The following is a 23,840-nucleotide window of genomic DNA, read 5'->3' as shown; positions in this document are numbered from 1 at the left end:
AACACAAAGCAACAGAGAAATTAAAATCAAGTCAAAAAGAAAAACAATGAAAAAATACAAAGCAAAAAAAAAAATAATCCAAATGAAAAAGCATATACCAGCCCTTAGGAGCTCAAAATCAACTTTTTAACAAAAAAAAAAAAAAAAGTAAATAAATAAGCAAAATTATATATCCAAATAACTCTGGAGACAGTGGCATCACGAGGAAGGCAATGGAGGAGGAAGCTGGAGGAGGAGGTACCTGTACATGGGGACGGTGACGGTGCGTTCGTAGTACTGCCAGGTGGAGTGCAGGTCTGTCCGGGACAGGTTGGTGGCATAAAATCTCCAGGCAGCCTGTGCAGGAGAAAAAACAGTGGGATTGTGCACCCAGGCATGGCCAGAACCAGCCCTGGGTTTATAAACCTCAACCAACACCAAGTGCTATGGGATAGATCCAGCATTCTCCTTCTCCTAAGTGACAAACTTGATACTCCTGACCAGGTAAGCCCAGCTAGAAATACTGTAGGTCCCAAGCATTCACTGCCTGGTTGAGGTCAGGATGGGAGTTGCTGTCCATTAAGAAGTGAAAAATATGGAGAGAGAGGAGCAAGGGAATGTAAAATGACTAATTTCAATTTTCCAAGACGCACACCAAGGCAAGCCTTCTGCACGGACATCTGTTCTCATGAAGAAAATGCTCCCAACTGTACCATTATATCAGGATAAATATGCTCTTTGGGGAGAAAAAATAGGTGAAAACAGACTGTCCTAATGCATTTGTCTTGCTGAGCTGGCTGCTTGCTGAATTCCAGCCCTTTTCTCTCTAGATTCCCAACCACATATGCTGTTTTCCCACGGTTAATTTCCTGGCATTTATTCCCAGACAAAACCAGTCACCATCTTCTGTCTCACACCTTTCATGGCCCCATTTGTCTTCTCCCCAACTTCTGAAAGTCTGTGAAGCCCCTAAAACCAGGGTGATGTAACCACAAGGCTCCTTGGATGTGACCCTCACCTGGATCAGGCCCGCTGCTGGGTTTCGCCTCTTCTCAAAGTGTTTTTGTCGATGCTGCTCTTGCACCTTCAGAGCAAATCCTGAACCTAAGATGCCCTGGGGAAGAGAACAACAATTTGATGCTAGCAGGGGTTTAGTTAAGCTTCCACTTTAAAACTGTGGCCAGCTTTCCCTCCAGACGTTTTTTTCCTTGGCTCATTTCTTGATTCAAATGTAGAGGAAGGAAGGAGCCTCCATCCCAGCAGCTGTGGCAGAAACTGTTCAAGGGGCAGCAGACTTTGCTGGCACTCATTGGAATTGCAAATTTTCCCAAACTACCTCCAGCCAACTGATAAAATACAAAAGAATCCCATCACGCTGGCAGTCAGCAGATTATCCCCATAGGAATCCAGATCCTGCAACACATTGAAATGTACTGCCAAAGGGACAAGGGGAATTTGCTGAAATGGTGTAATTGCAGAATAACAGACTGGTTTGGGTTCAAAGGGACCTTAAAACTCCTCATTCCAACCCCCTGCCATGGGCAGGGACCTTCCACTGGATCAGGTTGCTTCAAGCCCAATCCAGCCTGGCCTTGCTGGGGCAGCCACAGCTTCTCTGGGCAACCTGTGCCAGTGTCTCACCACTCTCACAGGAAAGTCTTTCTTCCTAATATACAATCTAAATCTACCCTCTTTCATCATAAAGTCATTAACTACCCCAAGGAACAGCCTCCTGGAGAGAAAAAAGTTCTTAATTGCTGCCATAAATATTTGCACAGAGCCGAATTGAAAGTTCCCATCCCCTTTGCCCATGCACACGATGCCCAAGTTGTGGATATTCAAACAGGCTCTTCCTTTTTCTCCCTCATTTTTTGATTCACAAGCCACAGAGCATCCCAGTCAGGAGGTCTCTGAGTGCATCACATTGAAGGTGTTAGAGTGCCACCAGCCCCAGGGGCTGGGGACAAGGCCCAGGTGAGCTCAGCCCCCACTTACGGCAGGGAGGGCGAAGAAGGAGACGCCGATGAGCGTGAAGGTCGCCGCCAGCAGCCGCCCGTTCCAGGTCTGTGGATACTTGTCCCCGTAGCCAATGGTGGTGAGAGTGATCTGCAGGGAGGAGAACAATGCCCAGCCCTTGGTCAGACAGCCTTAAAACTGAAACAATGCAGCCAAAACTCACACAACAGCCGAGTGGCACACGGAGGAGCCGGGAGGCAGCTCAGGGACCTGGGGACCAGCAGGGACGGGCAGCTCCACGGGATGCAGAGACACCCCAGCACCAGCCCTGCTCATGTGTGGGTTTCACACCAGTTGGGAGCGTTTTGGTGCCTTTTGCTGTCACAGGGAGAGCTGTCATCTGGTGCAGAGGCTGGTGGAGCTCAGAGCCTCCCCCAGGAGGGGCTGTGCCTTCAGCAGGGGAAGCAAACCAGCCCCGTTCCCCCAAACTCCCTTTCAGCAGCTCAGGAAAGATGTTTGCATGCACAGAGACCTGCTGCTGTTTATTCCCAATCTTTCCAGCAGTGGCCATCAGCTGGGAAGGTCTCCACTCCCCTATTTAAAAACAGCCTGTAAGTCAGAGGGGATGAATTATGGCTCCTTCACAGCACCTCATTTAGGGATGGGTTTGTGTTATTGCAATGCACCAAGAGAGAGCTGGAAAGCTGATGTCTGTATTTTGGGGAAGGACCTGAGAGATTTGCTGGAGACAGTCTCCTGAATTTCAAACTGCAAACTGCACTTTTTCCTACTTCAGTCAATGGACATCACTAGTGGAAAATGCTGGCTATTCCCCCAAGGCTTCCAAGAGGATTTGGAGAGCCTGGGATTGGCAGGGCAAGGCAGAGAGGGATGGTCTGATTAGAAACACTTTTGAGACTTCTGATCCCAAAGGCTGTCCCTGTCACACAGTCTCCATGGACAGAGCTGGCCCCAGGGATGGGAGCTGACACCATGCTGATGTGGCACTGGAAACATGCATTCCATTTAGAAAAAAAACCACTTTAACACAAATGGAAGTAGGATCCCAAAGCAGTTTTTAATTGGGCTCACTAAAAGCCTTATCAATTAGTTGCTAGTTTGACCAAGTGGTTAAAAAATGCATCAATGTGCTAATCCTCACTGAAACACGGAGTCAGAGCAAGGCTCTCTCCATAATCACTGCAAAGCTGGTTTACAATATTTTTGTAATTCTACAGACAACAACAAGTGTTGGATACACTAAGATTAACCAAGGGATGAGCTTCTGAACCTGAAATTTGATTTATCCCATCTCTCAACGTCTGTCCATATTGGATCCATGAGCTGGATGGACTCTGACAAAAACTGTTCATTTTAATGACACTCAATATTTTTCTGAACTTCTCAGTGGCAAAACAGTCTCAGAAGCAGAAGGGATAAATCTGCCCATGGTTGTCCCCAGACTGAGCTCTAATCTGGGCTGTCACTTTTCTCTCATTGTTTATTTTCTCGTTATGTCAAATTGGGCTTTGTTTTTATTTTTCTATCCAAACTAAGGGGCTTGAAAAGCAATTTACAGCATCTTTCCCTTTGTTGGAATTTTGTTGGAGGAGCTGCTTGATCAGCTGATTCCTCCCCAAGCCTGTTATTGGGATTTGATCAGATTGGGGATTTTCATTACATGCTTTGTAATCAAGGCCAAACTAGTGATGGAGCAGAAGAACAATAACACAAGAAGATTAGGACGTCATTAATTCTCTCTTTGTTAATCGGGTAATCCAATAATTCACATGCACACGCACAGCAAACCACAAGTATTGCCCTTTCAGCAGAAATGTGACAGGGAGTGCTCGCCCCACTGGAGTCTTTCTGCTACTTAGGCCCTATCAATTTATGAAATTTATTCCAGCGTGTTCAACAGCGCTTTGCCCAAGTGCAATTTCAATAATTAAAGGGCAGCAATAGTTGTCAAAACAATGATCAAAGCACCCCGTGGTGCGGGATCTCTCTCTGACCTGCCTCTGTCACGACAGAGCTCAATCCCACAACTGGGAGCATAGGAGTTCTCAGTTCCCCTGCAGCTCCAGCTAATTCAGAAACGTGATCCCCTACCAATTTCTATGAGGTTTATGTAAGAAAAAGAGCTAAATGGAACAGCCTGAAGCCATTTAATACAAATGTTAACTAAGCACTCTCTAAGTCGATACCTCACGTAAATGATAGAAGATGGAGGGTTAATGGACATTTTATTTTAATAACCAGCAGCTGCTCTATGGAAATTACTTACCAGACCCCACCAGAGTGCATCTGCGTAAGTATCAAAGTGCTCATTTTCTCCCTTCTCGGCCAAGTACACCAGGAAAGAGGCCAGGATGAGGCACAGGAAGCCAATATACCAGGCAGTAATCAGCTCCTGAGAGATCATTAAAAGAAAGAAGAGAATAATTGCAGTCCTGGTGCGCATCTCCAAATGCTGAGTTTCTTACTTGCTGCTGGATCTGAACTTTCCCTGCACTTGTTTATGGCTGGAGATTAGTGATGGCACTTTTGGAAATGGGACCATGGCTTGGCCAGGCCTGAGGACCAAATCATCCAAACACACACAGCAAAAAGAGGAGTGTTAAGACCTCCATTATTGCAAGAACTGGAACTGAGACTTCAAAAACTCTGATATTTCCCGAGTTCATAGAGGGAAATGGAGCTGCAACTGAAATAGGAACCCCCAGATCTCTGGAGAATCTACTTAGGGTAGGTCAAATCCACTAAAGGAGGAGGAGATGTGAAGTTGGGGTCTGGATGGACTATCCTCCAGTTGCAAGGAAGTCTTAATTCAGAATTCACAGGAGTGATTATTCATTGATTAGGTTAGTGCAAGGGTAGACAAAAGAGACCCAAAAATTTCCTATAATATTTATACAGTGCTGGAGAAGCTGGCTAAGCTTCTCTGGAGAAAAGAAAGTGAAGAAGGAAAAATGTTAAAATCATAAATACAGCATCAGGAAACAAAAAGTTATAAACACACTCTTCCCAAACTGATCCCCTTACACCAGGCATTGGTTCCATGACTGGAATCTCTCTCCCTTCCCTTCTTGACTGGTGGAACACCCCATCAGCCCTTGTGTCTCTGACTGTGTCACTCCCCTGCGTTACCTACGGTGTCCTTCCAATCTCCCCAGGCCAGGAAGAACTTTGGGATGGAGAGCTGAACCAAAGCAGTGTCTCTGGTGGGGAGAACACAGAGAGCAGCTCCACGTGCTTGCCTGGGCCTTGCTCACCTTGCTGTGTGCGTAGACCACCGAGCCCAGCAGCTTCCAGGTGCCGCCGCGCCGGTCCATGCGGATCATGCGCAGGATCTGCAGGAACCTCAAACTCCTGAGTGCAGAGGTGGCAAAGACATTCCCCTGGGACCCCGCTGCCAGCACGGCGATGGATGCGATCAGCACCATGATGTCTGTGGGTAAACAGGGCAGGAGAGGTGAGGAAGCACTGCCAGATCATCACCAAAGGGAACGGCATTGCCACTGCCTCGGGCTGTGCGTGATGGGTCTCTGTAATGGCTTGAAAGCAAAACTGTTGAGAGATTTTTAAGCCAGAAGTACAGTTTAACAGCAAGAAAAAAGTAAAATTAAATACATGCAATAGTACAAAAGAAAAACTACTGACAGAGTCAGAATACAACCTGACATTCTGTTAGTTAGGGTGGTGGTAGTCTAGATGAAGTGGTTAGAAAGGTCTGGTAGCTCTTGTCTTCTGGAAACCAGTGGAAAAGGCTTCTTTGGTGTTTCAAATCTCAGTATTTATCTAGGTAGGAAAGGCTTGGCTCTTTCCCCTAGCTGGAGCATCTCTCAATGGGATGATGCAATTTTATCAGTCATGCAGTGGGACTCAATGGCCCATTAACAGGAGATATCTTCTTGGAGGAAGGATGGGTTGTGGGAAAGATAAAGAACATTGCCCCACCTGTTTTTTTAACAGCTGGCCCATTAGCAGAGGATATCTCCCACAGAGATAAGAATTACTGTTCCACTTGTTAGCAGATGGTGATGGAATGCATACTTTTGGGCACATCTTTATATTGTTACCTAGGACAGTTTCCTACACTCGTGTCCCATGCTGGAAGGACATAATACTAATGTGAAACTGGATGAAAGGAGCCACTGCACACCTTGTGGAAACATCCTGGTTTCCGTCTCCACACTCATTGTTCCCATACAAAATGGGTGAAATGCTGCAAAGCCTGAATTTTGATCTGATTCAGTGTTAACATCAAATTAAATCCTTGCCAAAAGCCCCTTCTTTTATCAGTCATAGCTGCCTGTTACACAGAACAGGAAATTCCCCATCTAAACTGAGAATGAAAATCTATACATCCTCCATGGTAAACCCAAAGTGGTTAAGACAAGAAAAAAGTCTTGCTCAATACATATCAAAGATCCCATAAACTTCCCTTTTCCCTGATTTGCTACACAAATTTTATAGGAGTGTTTTTCTGTGGAATAAACTGAAATTCTGCATATGACCATTGCCAGCTCCCGGACAGTCAAAAGCAGCCTCCATAGCAAAGGGCACGGCCACTCTGTCCATTTGTAATCCCAGAAAATATCACTGCTGTGCCCAGATGGCCCCTCTCACAGGAGACTCGCTGAGTGCTTCACAAACAATAATTAATTAAGTCTCACAGCTCCCTTGTGAGGCAGCTCATCAGCATCAGGGAAGGCAAAGCGAGACACGGAGTTTCAATGACTAGGGAACAATTTGGTGTGGAGGCTGGATGCAGACTGCAGGATTACAGTTCCTGTGCTCAGCTTCTCCTGGCTAAACCTTGTTTCTAAAGCTGTGAGTGATACTTGAGGTATGCAGGGTATTGGGATGGTTCCCAGACCAGCAGAAAACAGGGAGAGCCCTGGGATGAATACCAAAAAGCAAGGCTATGGATTAGGACTTCGGCCTTTGGGTTTTTTTTCCTTTCTCAAGGTGATCATGAAGCAGCTAAAGTTTAATCCCCAAAATACATGCAAGACATTGGAGCACTATGCAAGTGCCTGGAATGGCCTCCTGGACTGGGAAATGTCCTGCAGGGACTCAGCTCTTACCGATGACACAGAAAGGCTTGCGGGCAAATTTCAACCGTCCCCTCCAGCCCCGGTAGCGGCAGCAGCAGCCGGCGGCCCAGATCCGCACGAAGTACTCCACCCCAAACACCACAATGGTGACGATTTCCTGCCAGGACAACAGGGGCATCAGAGGGGAAAAAAGAGTGCAGAGCACACTCAGAAAAACACACCCTAGAAAATATATCACTGAGCTGTCTGCACCGCTCAGCAGAGAGCCCAGGCTTGAGAGATCACCAGATCTCTGTTCTGTGTATTCCCAGCCCAGGGTGGTGAGAGGTGCTGCACGTTGTAGTGTGAACTGGAGTTTTACACCTCCTCACATTGTGCTTGTTCCCCTATCACAGGACTGATGAACACCTCGGTGTCTCCCCACCACCAGTCTCCAGGACTCAGCTCAGTTAAAGCTGAGGGAAGAGCAGAGATGGGGATCACTGAATGGGAATAATCCTAGAGGATGAGAAAAGGGGATTTCAGCTTTTTCCCTAGAAAACTGGCCTGGTTGCCTGTGAATGTTGGGAGATCTGGTGCAGCCATGGTGTAAATCCTCCCTCCCTTGATGCCACATGAGCTCTTTCCATCTCTTTCCATCTCCACCTGAATATCCCATGCATGCTCCCTTCCCTCTGAGATCCTGTCTCACCTTTCTCATTTGTCAAACCCAGCAAATCCCTAATTAGTCTGCAGCACCTTTTGATTTGATGTAGGACAGGAATGGGGAAGAGGAAAACAGACAAAAGGAGAGTAGACAGGTAAATCCAGCAGCCCCAGGCTTTAAAAAATTTTTCCCGTTTCTGACCCACAGGTCTGAGCGGTCCCTTTGTCACAAGGAACAGTTTAAATTCTTGCCTCAAACACCCCCAGTCTCAGGGGTTTGTGTGGTTTTGATTTTATTTTAATACCTCCCTGCCAGCCCCCACTCACCAGGATGTAAAGGGCCCCTTCTGAGCTGTTCTGGTACTCATCAATGGTCGAAAAGACAGACAGCACCAGGCAGGAGAACACTAGTAGAAAACTAAAGAACACAAAAAAGAGAAAGAGGGAAGGTCAACCTTAATGGCAGTAAATTTTCATACTCATCCAATGCACTCAGAGAGCAGTTTTGGATATATTTCTCTCTGAGTATTTACTGCTATAAATACTCAGTAGCTGCTGTAGCTGCTATACCACCATGGACAAAGAGTAAGTCCAGTGGCCAGTTTTGCTAACTGGAAGGTTTTGTGTGGATGGACACATTGGACTATCCCCAGTTTGGCCAGTGCCAATCAATCCAGTTCCCCTTCCAGCTGGCAGCTCTAATCACCTCTGACATTTTTTCCCCAAGGAAGTGTCAGCTCTTTCAGAAACACACATCCAAAAGCATCCAAACGAGCAGGGACATTTCTAACTGGGATCAGAGGGGAGCAGACTGGCTGAGGAGCAGGAGCATGGGCTGAGCATGTGGAGCTCATGCTCTATTTAAGCATTTACATCCACAGAAGCTCACACAGAAGTGGTGCTGCAATTCTTGCCAGAGTAGGAGATTTTTGGGTGGATTTAATGTTCCTTTCTCAGGCAGGTACTCCACATTAACTCCCTGCTGCCTGGAAATACTGGTGACATTTTGGGTTTGTTGGAGCATCACTGGGAGGTGAGTGGTTGCTCCTCTGCTCTTCTGTGGCCAGACATGGGACAGAAGAGGGGTTTGATCCAGCTCAAGGGAATGTGATCTTGGTGCTGTTGGCACTGGGGAGGGGGCTGGGCTGGGCTCTGTCAGGCACAAAAAAAGGGATAAAATAAGCTTCATCCTGCCATAAGCTGCATGGATACAACCTTGACACCAGCTCTCTCAGACTCTAATTTACCACAACACCAAGGAGATGCTCAAACCTCAGCATGCATCCAGATCTCACTGACATCCACATGCACAGGCAGCCTCCCAAAAGCAGCCTGGGCAGTGCCACCCCAGCCTGTCACTCACTGCCTGTCCCCATCCAGGCTGCCCAGTGCTGGATGCTCTGATGCAAATGGAAGGGCACAGAATGAGTGACAGGAGCTGGGCTCTCTTGTGACACTCAGTGCCTGAACCCACAGCTGCTGAGGTGTGCTGGCATCTGCTCAAGGATGGAGGATTCCACCCCTGCCCACTGCTTGCTCCAACAAAAGCAGGGAAATTAATTTACTCAGGATCGATTTACTAATACAATAAAGTAGGCCAGTGCAAGGAGAAACTAAAAGCTGCATTCTTTAAGAGCATTAAATAATTCATCTGTCTGACTTTGTCTCACATTCCTACAAACTGCATTGTGAATATTTATAAGGTTTGGTTCTGCTGGTGGGGGCTGATGCTTTTTGGTGAATAAAGAGAAGGAGTTTCACACTGCCAGGTCGTGCTTGTGGCTTTGCAGCGACCATTAATGTCACAGTAACAAGTAAAAATAGAGAGATTTGCAGTATTTATTCAGACCACAGGCTGAAATGTGTGGTGAGGTAGGGACTGCTGAAGGTAAGGGACCTTCAGAGCCATCTCAGCCAAGACTGAGCTTTATCAGCCACAAGATGAATCCAGCAGATAATTGCCTGATTTCTCACTGCAAATTTCTCCTTCTCACACCAGATTTGCTGTGCAGACACTTGAAACAACCTTGGGAGAGTAAGAAAACCTCACTTGCAATCCCACTCACGATGTCACTCAATGTCTTGTCTAGGTCTCACTTCAATATCTTTTTTCCCCAAGCTGGTCTTTTAAAACCCTTGCCAGAATCAATCCCTCCACAACTTGCCCTGCAGTCAGATGGGCTCCATCCATCCCAGCATCCTCCAGATTGCTGGGATCATTCCCAGGAGCTGCAGAAGGGGTCCCACTGCTGCCCACATCGTGGCAGGGAAGGAGGGAAGGAGCTGCAGCTAGGCTGCTGCACTCCTGGAATGGCCCAGATTTTGCTGCAAACTTCTATGCTGAAGTGAGAAACAAATGAATAACCAATGAGAGAAAAGGAGGAAAAACAACAACAACAACAAAAACAGTAATGGAAAGGGATCAAGGGAAAAGACAATTCTACTTTTTCATATTAAAGAAGTAGAATGTGAGTTGTATTTATTTTTGTGACCAAACATCACTGTAAATGTAAAGGAAGAGCTGAAAGCAAAGTGCCAAAATCAGAGCAGGCTTGCATACTGTGTTTGCTCAGCTGATCACCTTGGATGGACCCAGAATGAAGCCACTATCAATTCATGAGTCCTAGAAGGGACACTCACCACAAAAAAAATGGAAAAAAAAAAAAAAAAAAAGAGGATTCCTGTATGTTTAGTTGTCACTAGACAGATATTGATGGAACAGGAGATAAAAAGGAATAGAAATTGCTTTATCACTTCAAATGCCAAGGATGGATTGTACATCCTGTGGTTATGGGGAGAGCTGGGGCAGCTCCAGGTGCCACTGCAGCTCTTGGACACCTGGGTGCTGCTTCTCCCCTTCCAGCACATCCCTGCAGCTCCATCCCCAGCCTTTCCTCAGCTCCCCAGGGCCAGCTCAGAGCTGCTGCAATTTCCACTCCGGGCTCCCCAGGGCTTCCATTGCCAGGGAGATCTGATGCAGATCAGGCTGGCAGGGCCAGCATTAATTACATCTCTGCTGAGCACAGGAGGCAGCAGGGAATGCACCAGCTTCTCCAGCAGAGCGTGGGAGATCCATGGCCAAAATCCCACAGGGACAAAACCTCCCCTTGGCTCAGTCCCAACAGGTGAGGAATCTCCCTGTCCCAGCCTCCAGGTAGGGAGCAGCAGTGCCAGCAAGGGATGCAGGCTGTGGATCAGCACAGGGTGAGCTGCACACACACCCCAAAACAGCCCCATGGTGATGCACAGCTCCTCTGCCTGACCCTGCAGCCCACCAACCTCCAAAGGGAGACTCAGAGAACAGCACCTTCCTGCAAGGAAACTGCATTTGGGGCTTGAGGTCTGTCTGGATCCTGGGAGGCTTTGAGGGGCCTGCAGAGATTTGGACAGAGGAGTGGAAGAGGGAAGCTGAGAGGTACGTGCACATCAGGGCATGTATCCTCTGAGCTGTCACAGAGGGGAACAGGAAGCTGGACTCTGCTTTAATTCCACCTAATCTACCCAGACAGATCAGGAAAGGGCTTCAGATAATAATGGATAGCTAAGGGAAGGGAAACAAGCCAATAAATAGTGTAGCAGTTGGGATTAATCTAATTTTTAAAGCTACATATCTAATGAAAGCAAATTACGTCTGCAGCCTGACTCTGGGAAATGTTAATGTGCAATAAGGAACATTAATTAGGTCCCATCTAATGATTTTTACATTAAAGATGCCAATTCTGCTTGAAACATTGGAGAAGACAATATCCTCCTCCTGAGCAGACAGGTCCTGCCTGCATGGCTGGAGTCAGCTTCCAGCATCCCCAAAACTCTGGGCAGGATTCAGGGTGGTTTGGGACCACTGTCTCCTCTCCACAGTGACAGGAAGGAGAAATCTGTCTCCAGCCTGTTGGAGAAGGACACCTCATTGCATTTTCTCACCCACCACTCATTCCTGCAGGCCCCCAGCACCTTCTCCTGCTCTGGCATCCCCCAAACCTGTTGCTGAGACCTTTAAGCTCAGCCAAGACTCAGCTGTGCAAATCTGACTGCTGCTAATACCAGTAAATCCAAAGACCTCCAAAGTCTGACTTTACATCCAAAGGTTATGTTGACTTAAAACACCCGTGCAAGCTTCTTATTACAATTTTTAAATCCCAGCACAAAATCTGCATATCCAGATTTCATACCCACTGTGCTTCAGGTTAGCAACAGAAAAAGGAATGACTGAACTCCCTCTTGGAAATAAAAATACTTAAAATGGCATGAAACACGAAAGATTGTCCTTCTCTCTTTTTTTTTTTTTTTTTCCTCTTTCCTCAGTGAAAGCACATGATGGAATCATCCCAAAGCTTCTCAGGTTAATCATCTAATTTGCCTTCCAAAAGAAACCCCCTTGGAATCTACATGAGCATTTACATAAGAATTTTTAAAGGCCTCTAAATTTATTCCCCAAATACTCACATTCAAATAACATTCACTGACATTGAGAGATGTTGGGGCTCCTCTGATGGAGCACCACTAATTAGCAACTGGATTCCTGGGTGTGATGGAGATGGATACAAACAAGGAGGTGACAGAAGCTTGTAATAAACCACTGCGCTTGTTGCCCACTTTGATGACTTTCCCTGGAACTGGGAAAGGCCACTAATGATTTATTTAATTAGAAGGGGCAAGGCTGGAAAGGAAAGAGTACTCCACCACAGGCATTCAAGAGCTGCACAATGAAAAGCAACTTAAAACATTTAAAACACTTGAAAATTACTTTGGGGATGTAAACAAGGCATTGATAATTGTGCTAAAATAAAACTGACGTGCTTATGTGCAATCCAGCTGCAATCCCAGTAAACCCTGGGATTGCTGTGGCTTCTGTAAAACGCTGCAGTTCAAGGACCTAAAACTTTGATGTAAATCAAAGGCCAGGAAAATACAGAAAGGACAATGAGTGAAGGTGAAAGAGCATACACAGCAAAGAGAAAAAGAGATTGGAAAATGCCTTTTAGTGCTCAGAGAGCCTCGAAATCAGACAGGGAGTATTTGCAGCTCAATTCAAACCTCCATTGAGTCAGAAGCAAAATGCTGAGAACCCCTGAGATAAAGACTTTGTCGTATGGCACCTACCCTTAGCCAGGAGCATCCATCATCTTTATTCATGTAAGCAATCCTGCTGTGACTTGCAACCTGGCTGCTCATTTCCAAGGCTGAATAGAAGCCTAAATATCTCACTTGGTGCTCCCACATCCCTTGGTCTCAGCCAAAATCATCTCCCAAGGCAAATTCTGTCACTAGAAGAGCTGGAAATAGAAGTGGAGAGTCCTGCCTTTTGGTGCTGTGCCTTAATAAATGCTCTCCTTCCCTAAAATAACTCCTGATGGCATCCCAATCCCCTCAGGTTTGGTCAGGCCCAGCCCCATCCTCCATCCTGAGATTTTGCTCCTTGGATGAGCCTGGGGGATCCCTGAGCATCCATGCAGGTAGGAAACATTGTTTGTGGTGAACACACTGGCTGGCTCCAAGGCAGGGATTGTCATGGTTTATCAACTTTTTAATAAATCATTATCAAAGGCCTGTCTGGGACAGCATTTACAGCTCCTGTGTGCTCTCAGTGCACTCAGGTGATGCCTGAGCAGCCTTGATAAGAGCCCCTTGCTTGTACAAAGCCATAATGAGCAGTAAGGACTGTGTTGTGAATGGTTTGGGTTGAAAAGGACCTTAAAGATCACCTAAATCCAAGCCCCTGCCTTGGGACTGGCACCTTCCACTGGAGGTGGTCTAAAAGGAGCATTGGAGCATCTCCAGAGGACCAAAACAGTGTTCCAGGGAAGGCTGTGATGTGCACAGTGAGGCTTTAGAGGTGTTCTGGGAGGTGAGAATTCACCAGGCTACAGAGAAATAGCTCCCAGAGATCCATGTTAAAGGGCTGACCCTGGGATGGGAAGGAAAAGCATAGAATGGTTTAGGTTGAAAAAGCCCTCCAGCATCTTTGAGTGCAACCCTTCCCCAGCACTGCCAAGGCCACCACTAAACCATGTCCCCAAATGTCTATTTAGGAAGTACATTTCTCAGAAATAAAAAGCAGGATTTAGGAAATTTTCCCTTCAATATCCACCACTTCTGAAATCAGTTTCTGCTCCAAAAGCTCCTCCAGCTTTCTGCACACGAGTGCCAGGTCCTGATCCAAACCCATGGACTGCAGGAATTTGAGCTAAAATTGGGTTTCCATGGAGTAACTTGCCCCTAATCCAGCCAAGGACTGTGTGTATTCACACTCAGGAGCAAGAGTGAGCTTAAGAGCTCTTCTGGATTTAAGGCTCAAAGAACAAAAGCTGTCTGGAAATGCCAGGGAGTGGAGATCAAGATCTGAACATTTACAGTGGGAAAAGGAGTCAAATGCAAGGAATTGCCTGGGCTTTTTACAGGCTGGCTCTAATAATTTAACTTAGGCTGAATAAAAGCCTTATTAATAATAATGACTGCATGCAAAGTTCTAGCTCCAATGTTCCTCTCTGTCCTCACCCAGAATGAATCACTTGGAAATGCTTGTCTGCAATTCTCCTCGCCCTGCACACGCAGCCTCAGAGGAGCCAGATGTCTGGAGGAAAACCCAAAGTATTAATCAAGCCTGTGCACCTGCCAGAAGAGTCTGTTCCTGCTGGGATCCAGCTCTGCTGGGCTGAGATTTTCTTTCAAAAAATTTGGTGGGGAGAAATATATTCATGCAGCTGCAGAAATGGTTCATGGGAGAGAATCTTAAAGCCCACAGTGCAATTACAGTGCATTGGGAGGTAAATTAAGAGTATAAAATATTGGACATTTCAGTAATTCTTAAAATGTTTGTACAGGCATTTATTCAGATCATGTTCATTGATTTTAATGTGAGGGAAAGTTGCTGTCTCATGCAATACCCACATTATTCAGATTGAAATCTGAGCACTGCCTCTCATCCCACAGGGTATTTCCCCAAAAGAGCCTCTGCTTCCTCCCCACCCTGGAGAAATCATTGCTAGTGAGCACAGGAATACAAACCTTCCTGATCCAACCTTTGTTCCCATTAGAAGATGAAGTCATTTCTGTTTCTTAAGCCTTGCTTTTCCACAACACCTCAAGAAAAATAAATTTCAGAAGCCAAGGAAATGCTGCATGGTAGGAGCATGCAGGAATTGAAATTCCTCTTGCTGGGGTCAAACTCCTCTGACTGACCTGGGCAAATCACTCGATCTGACTTAGGCGAGCTCTAAAACTGGGTTAAAAGAAAGCTGTCCCTATAAAATGTAATGCTGCATCTCATCTAAACATTCCTCGAGGGAATGTGATGTACCAAAATAGGCTCTGGTCTAATTGCAGATAGGAAGATTGTCTCCAACAGGGCTGGTTCCCGTGGCAGACAGGAATAGTAGCTGGTTTTTCAGAGGTCTGTCCCAGAAGCAGCAATCAGCTGCAATTCCTGCCCACGAAGGACGAGCTCATCCCCCTGAGCCCCTTCAGCTTCACTTTCCCATCTCTTGACTCTGCACTAGTTGTACACAGCACGAATTTCAGCACCTCAGAAACAAAAATCCTTGCTGAGAGCATCCTTAGGGAGCTGCTGCCACACTCAGCAGCTCTCAGCAGACACCTGAACTGTCCCAGACCCACAGAAAGCAATTAAATGGCTCACAGTCCTTGTGCTGCCTTTAAAAATCTCCATTTCCCCATGGGTGAGGCCCCTGGCTTGTGCTTCTGTAAAAGCAGAACCCCAGAACTGTTGCTCTTGGGCTCCCTCTCAGCTAAGAGTAAAGGAGAATGGATAAAATACTGGCAATTTTGAAGGCACTCAGATGCCCCAGTCACTTCCCAGGTCAATCCCTAGCTTCATTCCTTGATAATTAGAAGACAAGGATGTGGTTTCTGAGAACCAGAGGCTAATGGATAACACCAGAGTGTAAAATGCAAGGATTACCAAAGCCCTGCTAATTTCATTTGTTCATTTGTTTGTTTAATTAACAGAGTCTTGGGAAAAATAAGGAAGTATTTGCAAACTGCCCATGTAAAATCTAAGAATTTGTAATTTTGACATCTGTTTAAATTTACTTTTCTTCTCCCAGGCAGTGAGCAGGAGCTCACAGGCAAAGTGCAAAAGAATTAATTGGCTTAAAGCCTTTGGATTTCAGTCCCCAAAAGTGGGTAAAAAAAAATTTAAAAAAACCCCAAACCCAAGGAATAACAGAGATGCCACAATAATCAGGACTGATGTTCCCTCTCACCCACGCCAGCACAAATCAGGAATAATTCCCTGAAAGTCAAAAGGGCTGCACTGCCCCAGGAGAGGCTCCAGCTCAGCTGGCTCCAAACCCTTCAATGCCTGTGAGACACCTGAGTCTGGCACAAGGGGAAATGCAGGATTAGGTCCAGCACCAGAAATCAAAGGCCAGAGGTCAGCTCTGGAGCACTGCATCCCTACCCCACGTTGGCAGGAGATGAGGAGGCAGAGGTGGCAGAACACAGCCCTGGTGCTTTCCATGCCTCTGAAGCTGCTCCTGCCAGCATGGGAACATTTTCTCCAGGAGGAGCATCTGGGCCATGCCCAGGGTGAAGGGATGCAAAACAAAGTTGGATCTCTGGAGAGCTCAGCATTTAGAAGACAGTGCTCTTCAGCCCTATAAAAACTGCTGAACCAGCCCAGCGACGCTGCAGGGAGGGGAGAACATCACACCAGCTGCCAGTCAATCCCTGCTTAACTTCACCACTAACAGAACTATTCTGAGTCTCCCAGGAGCTGCAACTCTGAATTCAAAAGTCCTTTTCCACCTTTTCCTCTCCATCAGCAAAGTTTCCCTGAGCAGTAGCCAGATTTGATGTGATGGGGACATCACCCTGCCACCACCCACACTGCTCACAGCAGGGAACAGCCAGCTCATGACACCTGCACAGGCAGTGCCAGGCACAGCCTCTCTTTGCCTCTCTGATAATCCCCAGCACCAAAGGACAATTAATTGCTTCTGCCACCTCTCACTTCTTCCTTGGCATTCCAAATTCTGCAGGTGAATGGCCAGGTGTGGATGGCAGCAGGTGAGCATGGCTCACACACTGAGAACCTTGTGCAGAGGGAGAGGCTGCCCAGAGAGCTGAACCCTTCAGAAAGAGGAGGAAAGCCACGGCCCTGCCACAGGAAATCAAGGCAATGAGGGAGCCTCCTTTGAACTGGGCAGCTTTGGGGGCCTGCTGCAAGCAGGGCTGGGGTTCAGAACCAGCACCTTCAGGGCTTTTGTGCTCACCTGGATACTTGCAGAAAAATAACATTACCTCACCCAAAGCTCCCCCAAAACCTCCATCAGTGGAAGAGGGGAGGAATGAATCCATGTCCCCCCAGCTGTCCCTGCAATGCTGCACTTCACAGGCCAGCACAACCTCTGCAGTTAAGGCTGCATTACCCAGGCAGCTCCCAAACCCCACTGGCCCTCACTGCTGCTCCTTGCTGAGAACCAGACATGTGCAGATGGGAATCAGGCTCAGACAGCACCAACCAGGTGGTGACCAAACCTCTGTGGAGCTCCTGACTCCTAAGGCAATGGATGAGCCTCAGGATTGCCCTGTCTGGCTGCCTCCTTGTCTCTACATAAAATTTGGGCCTGCTGGCTGATTTTCATCAAGTTTTCCCAAGTGATGGTCAGCAGTGAGGATAAGAACCTCTTCCCCCCTGTTTTTGCCCCTCAGAGGAGGTTTCCACGTGAGCTCCACGGGGCTGGCACACACCAACCAGCCTGGGAAAGCCACGAGCTCCCAAAAAGCAGCTCCCCCATGTTCCCCCGCACAGCAAATGACAGGTTTGCTCCCTTTACTTATTTCCCTGTGCCAGTAAACACAACAATAAATAGCAAGCTGCAGGAGGCAGATGATTGTGTGGTGAAAGGTGGAAAACATCTAAAAATGATTTAAAGCAAGGAGGAGAATAGGAAGAGAGAGCTGTGGACTATAATCTCTGAGGAGGAGGAGCTGCTCAGCTGGGGAAAGTCAGCAGAGGCAGGGAAGGTTTTCCTTCCCACCCTCCAGCTCCTTGCTCAGGTCTTCTGTGCAGGTTTCTCTTTGCAAAGCTCCCCAGACCCAGCCCTGGCACAGGACCCCAGCAGCCCCAGCCCTGGGATGGGAGCAGGAGCAGCACTGCAGGGGCTGGATCCTTTAGAAACTCCTAAGGAACAGGGACACAGGGCACGGACACAGTAAAGCTGAAGAGAGATTATCTAGCTGCCATTTCAACATGCTGGTAAATCAAAGTCGATGGAAGCCATATGCTCTGCTGGGAAGCATCCATCTCGTTGCCAGGGAAACATCCTTCCCGTTTAAAATGGCAGGCAAAGGCTTGCAAAAACCTGCTTTTAACCCCCTTTTCTCAGGCATGATCCGAGTCCCCCAGCAGCTCCCCCAGCCCTGCAGCATCGCTGTGCTGCTGCCTGGAGAGCTGCTGCAGCTTAGCCTGGGCACAGGAGAAGGAGATGCTGCTTCTCCCCTGGGGTCCAGAGGAAATCAGAGCCAGTCTGGCAGCAGTGAGATCCCACATCGAATTCCCAGCTCACTCCCAAGGCAGCTTCCATTCATTCCTCTGGAAAAGCAGGGAATCACCTGCCTGGTCACATCCAGCAGCTCCCCTCGGGGATGCTGCAGGTGCCAGGTACAGACACACACAGATGTGCCCAGCTGTGGGGTAAGACCCTGCAGCAGCAAGGGAATGACCAACAGCAGGGTCTGTGCTGCTCCACCCATCTCCTGCAGAGCTGCAGGTAGCAGCCATCCTCACATGCAGCGAGCACAGGCCTGACCTTGGGAATTACAGCAATCTGCAGCCAGGGCTGCAGGCTCCAGGAGCCACGGGGAACCAGCTCTGAGCTCAGCAGCTGCTGCAGCTGCAGCTGGCCCTGGCTCTCCTGCTCTGCATCTGCACCTCCTCCTTGCTCCCTCTAAGCCAGAGGTACAGTCCTGGGTCCAACACGGCCAGGCTGGTGTGCCTGGGCCACTGTCAGCTGCAGGAGGAGGAGATGGGGATGTGGGAAGGAGCACTTCAGAGCACAAGTTATAACCTGGCAATGTGGGAGTCTTGGCAACAAACACTCTTCAGCCTATTAGCACTAATGAATATGGGGTTTTGTTTTAAACAGAAGACACAAACCAGTGCCCACTGGAACAAAACTGGACATCCCCTGGTAAAGATCTTACTTCTCTGTGTTTACCTGCCACTGAAGCCTCTTCTGATTTTTTTTTTTTTTTTTAAATAGAATCACAAATTAGTTTGGGTTGGAAGGGACCTTAAAGATCACCTCATTCCAACCCTTCTGCCATGGGCAGGGACACCTTCTACTAGACCTTGTTGCCCCATGGCATGTCCAACCTGGACTTGAACACTTACAGACCATTTTTTTTAAACTGTTCTCATTTATTGTAAATCCCATAAGCAGATGAAACCAAAACCAGAGCATTTTCTATTCTGATAAGTAACTATGCCTTAAAAACATTTATAATGGAGATCAGAGACAATATTTAATAATTCAAAACCTAGGAAGGCGTGATGGGACAAGGATACATCCTGAAGGCTCCTACTCTGTATGGGAAATGGTTATTGCAGCTGGAGGAGGAAAAGGCTAGTGTTACAGCCTGGGGAGCAGGGATGCTGGATTTTTATGCTGCAGGCATCCTGTGTCACTGAATTCCTCTGTACCTCAGCTCCCAACTGGAAAACGTGATGGTGATTCCCCCCAGCACACAAGGTCTAAGTCCAGGTCTAGCTCAAGACATGTCCATGGCCCTCAGCAAGCAATAAATCCCTCTGGAGTAGCACAAAGCCTGGCACAAAACCACTGCAAAGCTCACGTGGATCAGAGCCAACACAGCATCTTAAAGGACAGCACAAAGCCTCACAGGAGCAATGTCCTCCAGCACATGACCCCAGGCCATGGCCAGCACCACAGCCAAGGGGCTGGTCCACCCCTAGGCAACAGCTCAAGGCATTTTCAACAGTCTTAAATTTAAATCCCTTTGCTGGAGGCTGGCTGGGCTCTGTAGCCAGCAGCAGCAGCCAGTGTGGAGCCTGTGAGCAGCCCAAATCCCCATCAGGGCACCCTGCTCCTGACAGAGGAGTCACCTTGACAGCAGCCCAAATCCCCATCAGGGCACCCTGCTCCTGACAGAGGAGTCACCTTCACTGCAGCCCAAATCCCCATCAGGGCACCCTGCTCCTGACAGAGGAGTCACCTTGACTGCAGCCCAAATCCCCATCAGGGCACCCTGCTCCTGACACAGGAGTCACCTTCCCCCGGTGCCATTGCAGCCACATCCCCCTGGACTCATCAGCCAGCTCTGAGATGTGCTCAGGCTGTCTGGGAATTCTGTCACTCTGTAAATATCCAGTGGCCCCTTTATGACCCCACACCCCCTGTCCCTCCTGCTTGGCTCAGAGCTGTGTGTGTGCTCCGTGCTGCGCGCTCAGGACACCGACAGGGACACGAAGCAGCCAGTGGATCACAGCCAGGGAGTGTCTGGAGTCACAGCATCCTCAGCCTGTGCTAAACCCTGTGCAGGAGCAGCTCCATCCTGCTTGTATAACCCGGCCTCCCAGGACTTTCCCCATAATTAGAGGGCCTTTCCCTGCAGTCCCAGGGGGGGCATATGCTGCACTTGTGAAAGGATGCTCAGAGCTGAGCTCCCTCTCCAGCACACATCTTCAGCCTTCTCTAGAAACAGCAAAGAGCAAGAGGAAGCAGGAAGGAGGAGGGAAAAAAAAAAAAAACTTTAATTAATCTTCATTTAATTTCTGCTGTCTTTTAGCAAATGGAAAATAAGTGAGCAAGCCCATCAGGCCTGTGCTGCTGCCCTGGGCTCTACCAGCCCTTGTGTTTCCCAGATGGGATGCACATCCCACCAGGCCACTGCAGGCAGCAGGGAATGCATCACAGGGCCAGGCTTGGCTCCAGCCACTCTTCCCAACACATCCCACTGGGATGTGGCTGCAGGGTAGATGGGCTTCCCCAGAAACAGATGGGGAGGCAATTCATTACCTGCATGAACTTCTCTGTGATTTTTAATAGCCATCAGCTCCCAAGGGGAGAAGAGCAAGGCCAGAGAGGACTGAACTCTTAGAGGTTCAGCTCATTTATATACAGCAGGCTGGGGTTTGGGCAGATGCTCTCTGCCAAACACACATCCACAGAGGGCTGTCTGCAAAGAGGGGAAGCAAAAATGGCAGGTTTGATGGAGGTGCTCCCCAGCTGCCCAAATTCTTGCATGTGGATAGGCCAAGTCCAGGCAAGATCAAGCCCTGAATTATTAGTAGATCTCCTAGGTTTGGCTATTCCAAATCTTGGGTGGAAACTACAGACTGGGTTATGCCCTATTTACTTGTAGCTGTTTACATGCCCACCTCCTGGTAAAAGCAGTAGGATAGAAACAACTTTAGAGTCCTATTCATTTGTCTTATTCAGACACATCCATTACCTTTTCCTACACTTACAACCCCAAATCATTCTGCCCATACTAAGATTGTTTAAAATCATTGCTTATTTAAAACTAAGTTTCATACCTATATGATGTTATCTAAACTGACAGAGGACAGGATTAGGTTAGATATTAGGAAGAAATTCTTCCCTGTCAGGGTGGTCAGACCCTGGCACAGATTGCCAGAGAAGCTGTGGATGCTCCATCCCTGGAAGTGTCAAAGGTCAAGCTGGACAGGCCTTGGAGCAACCTGGGATAGGAGAAGATGTCCCTGCCCCTGGCAGGGGGGATGGAACAAGATGAGATTTAAGATCCCTTTTAATGAAATTCTATAATTCTGTTTATCCCATTAATCTACTGATGCTCCTACCAAGCCTCAGCAGCTCTCTCTGTGTTATTTTATATGATTTGAGGTGCTCCCCCCACCCACATCTGCATCAGGAGGGGGAGGGTGAAGGCTCTGGGTCTGGAGGGGCAGCTCAGAAAACGTTTCAAATTACACCTATTTTCTGTTGCAGAAAAGGAAAACATCATAAGCTACAAAAAGTCAGTGCAAAAATTCTTCCTGCCCCTCATTAGCTAGCTCAATAAGCGAGAAGCTGCTAATTAAGAATAGCATTAAAAACATCTAGATGTTATAAGAAGAAAATGTGGAGAAAAGGAAAAATTCAATGCAAAATTCTGGTAAATTACAGACAAAGAGCACAGGAAATTCTCCTTCTCTCTGTGTCTTTTCCCTTCCTTACAAGAATAACCATAACTAAGGAAAAGACCATGACAGAGATGTGCACCCCCTACCCACAAGAACCAAACCAGACATCACATTAACCAGGTTTCTTTAGTGCTGATATGGATTAAATGCTCTGCTCCTTCAGGCTATGGAGACACAGCCCTCATGAAGTGCCAGCAATTGAGTTCAAGACATAATGACATGAGGACTTGTCCCTCTGGCTCAGGGTGATGCTTAATTGGGTGTGAAGTCAGCTTTTGGATGAACACTGCCACTAGCACACTGGCTTCTGTGCAGCTCCCTGAGAGGGGATGCTCCTTCCCCCCCAAATTCATTACAGAGCAGCTTTCTGTGTCCAGAAAGGCCCATCCTGGGGAAAAGGACACAACAAAATTCCTGTACTGGGAGTGTCTCAGAGGAGCCCACCCACGTTTGCCCATGGCATCTCCACTCCCTGCTCTGATCCCAATGGAGACTTATAGCCACTCAATACCTCATCTCTTCTAAATAGCAAAAACCCCACCAATCAAAAACCCAACAGGACCAGCAGAGGGGAAAAAAGAGGGGACAAACTCCACCTCCCCCTCAGCCACGAGCCACTGAAGAGCAAGAGCTGCTCCTGGACAAAAACACACAGCACCCTCAGGTCCCCACCAGCTGTCCCAGCATTTCCACACCCCAAGATGCACAAACATCCCATGCAAGCTCCTACCCATGCTCCAAACAGCCCTGCTCCTGCAGCCAGGGGAGATGGCATCAGCTGCATGGATCTTCCCAGGATGGAGCCAGCTTGAGGGTTGGTTTTGTTGCTCATTCAAGCCTGGAGTCTTTATATAGTGCCAGGGCAGGATCCAAAAGCGGAAGAGAGACACCCACTCCCAGGGAGTGTAACACACACACTGAAATAAATAGCTCCCTGCCTAAGGGGATGACTCAGGGATCTCACTAGTCCTTAAAGCACAAATCATTGCTAATAAACCCCAGAAGGATTGGAGGAAGGCCTAGCAAGAGGTCAACTGGGCAAGACTTGGCATTTCCAGCCTTGTCAGGCACAAAGGAAGAGGGAGGATGAGTAACCACTGAAAAATTACAATGTCCAACATTAAGGCAATGGTCACAGCAGCCTAAGCCCTTCCTGCAGTCTACCTGCCCCAAGAGCATTGAGTAGTCCTTGTTACTGGGGAGAGGTTTTGTTTTTCACTGCCTCTCCTGGAAGCACTCAGGCTTAGCCACCATATGGCTTCAAGTGGCAGGAGGAAACAGCCACAGTCCCTGTTTGTCCAGCTATAATATACAGATATTTATATTCACCTATTTTTCTCTCCTCTTGAGTGAAAGATGGAGTGCTCTGACATCCCTTATTCCATTCTTCAGATCAGGTAACAAACCTCCCAGCAAGCATAAACCCAATTAATGGCCACTTTGAGACTCTGAGCTGAGCACAAACCCATAAACATGCAGGAGAACCTCTCCCAGAGCTGTCATTTCACTGCCACATATGACACCCCAAAGGAGAAAGTCAATAAGACCCATCCACAGCCCTCTACTGCTGCATCTGCGATGGACAGCAAACTGTCCCTCTGTGGGTGATCCATGGCATTGGGAAGATGTCACCTTCATCCTCCCAGCCCAACATTAGCCCTGCTGAGGGTCTCAGGCTGGCCAAAGCCAACCCCACCTTCCTTTGCAAGCCCAAGGGGCACAGACAGAAACCAAACCACCAATCCAAAAGCAAAGCAAGTGACAGGAAAAGTTGTTAAAAAGAAAAGTGGAACACAGCATATACCAGCAGTGCCCCAACAACTGTTTTATGCCCATTCTGTGTCTTGAAAGTCAATACACCAACTCTTCCAACGGGGACTGGCTCTTTTTGACTTGATGGGCAGAACAGAAGCTTGTAGACTTCTACTCCCATTTGGGCTGCTTGCACATGCTCTGGCATTAACAGAGTAATACTTTCCCCTTTCTATTCACTTTAACTATTCTTTAACTGATTTTTTTTTCTTTTTCCTTTACACCCCATATTAGTT

The 23,840-nt window shown here is 47.7% G+C and overlaps 1 protein-coding gene across 3 annotated transcripts in view; it reads right to left on the bottom strand.

The window, feature by feature from the left end:
- Window positions 1-23,840, bottom strand: part of KCNQ2 (potassium voltage-gated channel subfamily Q member 2) — a 75,554-nt gene that overhangs the window by 42,842 nt on the left and 8,872 nt on the right. For all 3 annotated transcript variants that reach the window (XM_079321705.1, XM_079321706.1, XM_079321704.1), the window contains exons 2-8: window positions 7,971-8,061; window positions 7,029-7,155; window positions 5,211-5,386; window positions 4,223-4,348; window positions 1,975-2,085; window positions 998-1,093; window positions 242-336 (exon numbers count right to left, since the gene is read on the bottom strand). In XM_079321705.1, coding sequence (XP_079177831.1) covers window positions 242-336; window positions 998-1,093; window positions 1,975-2,085; window positions 4,223-4,348; window positions 5,211-5,386; window positions 7,029-7,155; window positions 7,971-8,061 — 822 coding nt within the window. The remainder of the gene's footprint in view (window positions 1-241; window positions 337-997; window positions 1,094-1,974; window positions 2,086-4,222; window positions 4,349-5,210; window positions 5,387-7,028; window positions 7,156-7,970; window positions 8,062-23,840) is intronic.

Source organism: Erithacus rubecula (genome assembly GCF_903797595.1).
Source record: "Erithacus rubecula genome assembly, chromosome: 18".
NCBI lineage: Eukaryota > Metazoa > Chordata > Aves > Passeriformes > Muscicapidae > Erithacus > Erithacus rubecula.
Note: the sequence above shows the minus strand (reverse complement) of the source record. Positions and strands in the feature narration are given on the sequence as shown.